This window comes from Phymastichus coffea, unplaced genomic scaffold (genome assembly GCF_024137745.1).
Source record: "Phymastichus coffea isolate CEN01 unplaced genomic scaffold, Cenicafe_Pcof_1.1 PCOF00141, whole genome shotgun sequence".
In the NCBI taxonomy this organism is placed as follows: Eukaryota; Metazoa; Arthropoda; class Insecta; order Hymenoptera; family Eulophidae; genus Phymastichus; species Phymastichus coffea.
In genome coordinates, this window is record NW_026706952.1 from 428,309 (window position 1) to 434,308 (window position 6,000).

General features: G+C 57.9%; 1 protein-coding gene across 1 annotated transcript in view; it reads right to left on the reverse strand.

Annotated features, from left to right (window-relative positions):
• Positions 1–5,497, reverse strand: part of LOC131672051 (PDZ and LIM domain protein Zasp-like) — a 31,183-nt gene extending 25,686 nt beyond the window's left edge. Inside the window, exon 1 of the mRNA XM_058948983.1 lies at positions 4,873–5,497. Coding sequence (XP_058804966.1) covers positions 4,873–4,977 — 105 coding nt within the window. The 5' untranslated portion in view covers positions 4,978–5,497. The remainder of the gene's footprint in view (positions 1–4,872) is intronic.
• Between the last annotated feature and the right edge of the window lie 503 nt (positions 5,498–6,000).

Below are 6,000 nucleotides of genomic sequence, written 5' to 3' on the forward strand. Positions count from 1 at the left end.
TTTTTCGCATTTCTTTTAATGACCGCTTAAACGCTCGGCGCGCCGTTCGCGAATTACGACTGGCTCGGTTCATTAGCGTTTTATCGGCCGAAAAAGAGGCGGCCTCGCGATACTCATAGCCGCGCCCGCTTTGGTCCAAATCAATTTACGACGCGCCCGAGGAAAAGCAAAGCTCGCCATTGATCGCGATACGATCGGACGATCCACGGATCCGCCTTTGCATAAGTGGCAAAAAGCGGCGAGCGGCCGGGACACTCTTTGGCCGTGGCAGATTAGTGACGGATCCCGAAAGAATCCGGCCTAGGCGGGTTATTTTGGCAGCAAGCTCGGCCGAAAAAGAATACTTTTGCACACGCGAAGCCGCGCTTTGACAGCGAGTCAAGCTTAGGAATCCGAGCCAAGACGTCGCCCACGCGCGCCCGGTAAACAAATGTCGCGCGTGCGTAATCGATTACGAGGGCCGAGAAATCGTCTTCTCGCGCGTAAAAGAACAATGCCGCGAAAGCGCGCTTTAATAGAGCCGCGCGGCCTGCCCCTCGTAACTCGCCGACTAAACGCGCCGTCGTAAAATCGCAAAATTTACATGGCTCGTATAACGCGCGCGTGCAAGTGAGAGAGAGAGAGAGAGAGAGAGAGAGAGAGAGAGAGAGCGAGAGCTTGCAAATGATATCTGCACGCTTTTGCCAAGCCACGTACGGCGATTTGGAACGAGCGGGAACATCTGAATTCCACGTGCTGCTCGCTTATTGGAGAATGCGTTTAGCGGCAAGATACGAGCGCGTTTACTTTATCGAAACGCGAGTATCGCTCGACTACTTAACAACCCTGTCGATAGAAAAAAGTTATCCGCCTTCCACTTGTTATACTGTTAGTTGTTCCGCTTGGAATGTTGACGCTTTACTAAACGAGCAAAGGAAGTTTTTTTACAAATGTCAAATCGCTTCAGTGGAATTATTAAGTTGCACTTATCATGATCGCCTCGCACGCCAAGTGCCGTCGCAGATATAATTGCTGGTGCGCGCGATTGTTAAATTATCGCGCAATCGGGTTCATTAAAAGGAAGCAACGAATCTCTCTCGCGTACGCAGCACTCGCCGCGTAAACATTTGAAGCGCAATAGAATAGCGAAAGGTATACGGACTCGAGCGAAGTAATTGTGTCGCGCGCGATCTTTGCCTACATCTCGCGCTTCGTATTAATAAACTGGGGTCTCTCGAGACGAGCGACCATTAGGTGGAAGATCTCGCCCTAGTAGTGCAAACAAAGTCGATCGTACGTGCACGCGGGAAGGGGGGAGTTCATTACGCGAAACACGCGCTCGCTCGTCGGCTAATTAATTTCTCCAAAACGTCACGGCTACCGACGAAAATTTCACGACAGCTGCATGCTCGCGCGCCTCCTACCTGGGCGCTATAAGTGGACGGCTACGTGTTCATCGTTGCCGCGCGTTGCAACTAATTGACCACTCGCAACTTTCAGAGCTGCTCGAGTTCGCTTATCACCCTGAACCTCGTTCTTTCCGTCGGCATAGTGCCGAGTCGATTCGTGTTTTTCCATTTTTGTTTGTTTTTTTTTCCTTCGACGCGTCGCTCGCGTGGAAAACCACCGTTGGAGACTGGCGCCGCGGCGCGAACGCCGCTCGCTGACACGGCGAAAGTGTTATGCGCATTTCCTCGAGCGGTCCCAAGCCTTTCGGCGCCTTTCGCGCGCGAAAAGTGTGCCGTTTTCATCTCTCGAGCAACTTGATTGCCCGGCGTTATTAACTCGCGCGCGTGCGCGCTGGTTTGTCACGTAAAAATTAATTGTCGGCTACACGTGCCACATTGTAATTATAACCACTGACAGTCGGGACTCGGTCTCGTACGATGTGCTTTGCGCAGCGACGGATTATTTGTTTTAGTCGTTAGAGAAGAGATTGCGTACCTGTCGTCGAGGTGGTTCCCCGAGCGCTTGAGATAAAGCAGAGCTAGAAAGAGCGTCTTTTCGCCGAAGAGGTCGGACAGGCGCGAGACCGTTGATTCCATATCACTCGTGAAGCTACGAATATGTCAATTTTTACTCGCGCACTGGCCTGTCATTGCGCACGGACTAGAGCGGCGAATTGCAGGACGGAACGTACTCTTGCATTCATCTCTAACGGAAGCTCCACGGAAATTTGCGTGAAACGCCGATTAAACCCTGATGACGATGCCGCGCGTGAAAACAAGCCCGCTAATTGATTGATCAACAGCACAGCTCTCCGCAGAGAAAAATCGGCGAACCAATTAGCGATGATTAAAGGTCCGCAAACGGGGGGAAAACCCTCGTGGCGCGCGCAGGTCTATTCCAAGCTTTCGGCCGACCCAAATTGCAGGAGAAGAAATCCCAGTCGTCAAACGATCAAGCCGACGAGAAAGAAAAAGCTACCCAAGCCGAGAATATAGAGGGACACGGATGATTTTTATTTCGGATCCGATGGAGAGAAAGAGAGCGAGAGAGAGGGGAGAGAGAGAGAGAGAGAGAGAGAGAGAGAGAGAGAGAGAGGAGAATCGAGCGTGCGTGTGCTCGGGCGTCGCGACGCCTATGAGTATAGGCGCACTTCTACTAGTAGCGCTAGCAGCGCGAGTTTCGCAAAGGCACCTTCTCGAAATAGAACGCCCAAATAATTTGCCTCGGATTACCAGCCCTCTTTCCTCTCGCGCCATCCGCCGCCGTGCGCGCGCTCGCCGATGAAAAACAGAAAGAGACCACAGACGGATCTTCGTCCGTTCGAGCGAGCGCCTCGCTGCCTGCCTTGCCGCGAATCGTCGTCGGCTTTCGTCGATTGCGCCGATTAGCATTGACATTGGCGCTCGCCGGCAGTCGATCCGCACTGGATCCCGGCCGAACGCTGGCCGCCTCGTCGTCCTCGTCGCGTCGCCCCGTCGAGGAAATACGGCGCCTCGGCGCCCCGCCGCGGCCGCGCTGCGTCGCTCTTCCACGAAACTTGGCTCGAGGCCGCGTTCCGGTTTTGCGCTCTCGCGGACGCGGGCGACGACGCGCCTCGCGCTTCCGCGCGACGAGAAAGCGCAGCGCCGCGGCTGCCGGTCAGGTACCGAGCGATAAGCCGCCCGCCAGCGCCGACCGCACGCGATAGTCGCGCGCGGAGGCGCGAGGTGCGCAGCGAAGGCAGAGGCGCGAGCGCGCGCCGCGAAAGTGGGTCGGCGAGCTGCGTGCAGCTGCTGGCTCGCGCAAAAATGCGGCGTCGCGCGGGAGAAATTTCGGCCGTCGCGAAGTCTTGCGATTTCGTCATCGTCTCGCGCTGACGAGAATCGCGCGAAGCTGGGGGAGGGGGGCCCGCCGAGCGGGAGCGTCGCGCGCGATCGACGATAAGGCACAGGCCCGCGCGAGTCCTTTTCGCGTGGCTCGCGCTGATTTACCGTCTCATTGTTTTGGCGCGGGCGCGCGGAGCAATTAATAGAACCGAGCGTGCGGCGCAGCGGTTCACCCAGATTGCTCGCGCGCGCACGCGAACGAACAATCGGCGCGGAAGGCAGGCCTTTTGGGAAGTCGCCCGGCGCTTTTCCCACACGCGACGGGGCCGCCGCTCGGGGCTTTGCGTCTGCGCGCGGCGCGCTTCGGCGCGATCGAGCCGCGCCGAGCAGGCGACGGGCCGGTTTCGGAAAATCGCGAGCGCGACAAAACGAAGCCAAGGAAAAACAAGAGCGAGGCTGCCGACCTTGCACTCCGCGCCACCGGCCGGTTTTTCAAGATAGCCCTCGCGAGCGCCGACCAGGTGTACGTGCGCGCTATTTCAAAAATTGCCCGGCCCCGCTCGGGCGCACGCACTGCGCGCTTATTGAGCGTCTGCGCGTAAATTGTCGCCGAGTCAAAACATTGGACCGCGTCCAAGTGTCTCCTTGCCTGGGGCAGAGCGATCGCACTTGGGAGCGCATTCATAATTCTGGAACGTACGGCTGTGCCTCGATTACGTTATCGAGCCGACGATACGCCCAATTTATCCGCGCGAAGATCTGCGTTTCTAATCGCGGAGTGACCTTAGAAAAAGGCGATCGATCGCGAATCGACAACCGAAGCTTCTGGACGAAGCAGATCGAAAGAGTCGGAGAGGGAAAGAGGCTAAGAAAGAGAGAGAAAGAGAGAGAGAGAGAGAGAGAGAGAGCGAGACTCGTCTGTAAATGGTCCGTCTCGAGTTACAAGGCGCCTCCTCGCCAAAACACGGAGAACGCTCGCACCTGTGCATTCGGCGGCGGCAGCAGGTCGTCGTCGGAGACCAACAGCCGCTCGCTCTCGAGGAGGCGAGAGTTGAAAGGCTCTTGGCAAGCGGATTCCACCGATGCGCGTGAAATGATTTGGCTTCGGCTGGCTTTGGCAGCTGACGCGCCGCTCGAGCCCCGGACTGCGAGCGCGATCCTTACGTAATCGCTCTGACCGGGAGAGCTTGCGAGCGCTCGCCTTCCGTCGCCGATCGCTGTTCGATCGATCATCGCCAATTGGACGCTCGCGCGAATCTCGTACTTGCCGTCGTCCCACGCACGCCCGCGAGCTATTTTCGAGTGCCAGCGCGCGCAAGTGTCTTTTGCAATTTTTGGAATTTGAACGTGTGCCCAGAAATCGCAGCGGCGGCTGTAGCCGAGTACCTCGCAGCGATGTTTATTTTGTTAATAATCACGCTGATTAGCGGCTCGGCTGTGGCGACGCGTGCGCACTGCTCCTGTTGGCGCTCGGCTATAAATCGCGCGAGACGCATTTTTTCGCTTATCGCGGTAGACACGCGCAACCTTCGGAAAGAGCAACGGCGACGGGCCGACTTCCAGCTGCTCGAGGCTGGCGCGCGTTATCAGTCGCTGCCGCGCGAACAGAGCGCGAGGTGAGCGCCGACGCTCGACTGACCTTCTGAACGACGAGAGGCGTGCCGAAGTCCTTGCCACCCTGCAGCCGGAAGCCCCAGGGCGAACCGTCGAAGCGGGACAGCTTGATGCTGATCAGCTGCGCCATCCTTGCTGACGTCGCGTCGTCCTCGTCGTCGTGGTCGTGATATCGGTCGTCCGCTCACTGCCGGCGTCTCCTGCCTGGACAACTCGGGGGCACTCGCGTGCGAATGGAAGGCAAGTCGCAGGGAAAGCGCGAGAACGGCCGCACGTGCGAAAACGAGAACGAGGAAGCGCTTCGCAAGCGGCTGCGGCTGCTCGGGCGGTCAGTCGTCTGTCGCGGCTGGTCGGTATCTACGGGCCGTCTGGCCGCTCCATGAGCGCGCTCTCGCGTTTGAACGGCTCGCGCCTGCGCGTCGCGCCCCCATCTCCCCTCCCGTCCCGCGAGAGCCACGAGAGCCGCGAGAGCCGGAGAGGAGAGAGACATTCGGCGGCTCTCCTACTTTTCCGACTTCTCGCTGTGCCGCTGTGCTTCTTCTTCGTCGTCTTGGCTTCTTCCGCTGCTGCGTCGCCGCCACCGCCGCCGGCAGCTGCACGGCGGGCACGCGCGCGCCAATCCGACTGCACTTTCTCCGCGCTCCTCTCCGCGAGGCCGCCGCGCGCGCGACTATACTTTCGTTCCGCGCGTACGTGCGTTACGCGCGCGCCTACCGTCCGCGCCGGCACTTTGTTCTCCGCGAGCGAGGGCTAATTACTCGCCGCCGAGCCGGAGCGCGTCATTTTTTAGCCGCGTTACGTCGGGGATTGCCTTTATTGGATTACCAATCGCGCGAGACGCTAACGAGCTTCCGTTAAGTCAGCGCTCATCCGATTACTCGCGCCTGTATCAAAAGCAACTTGGCTCGCTCAGCCCACGATTTCGTTCATGTTTGTCCGATTCTCCGCCCCGTCTGCCGAGGATCTGACTCTTTGTCAATTATTTCCGTGTCAACTCGAAAACACGCCGAAATAGAACTCTGCTAATAATAGCCAGCGTTTTACCGTGGTTTTTATATCGATGCTCGCGCAGTCAAAACATATATTCAAAGCACAGTTTTCACACTGCAAATAGAATCGACTGCGCTGGCTTTTAAACGATCGCGGGCGAAGC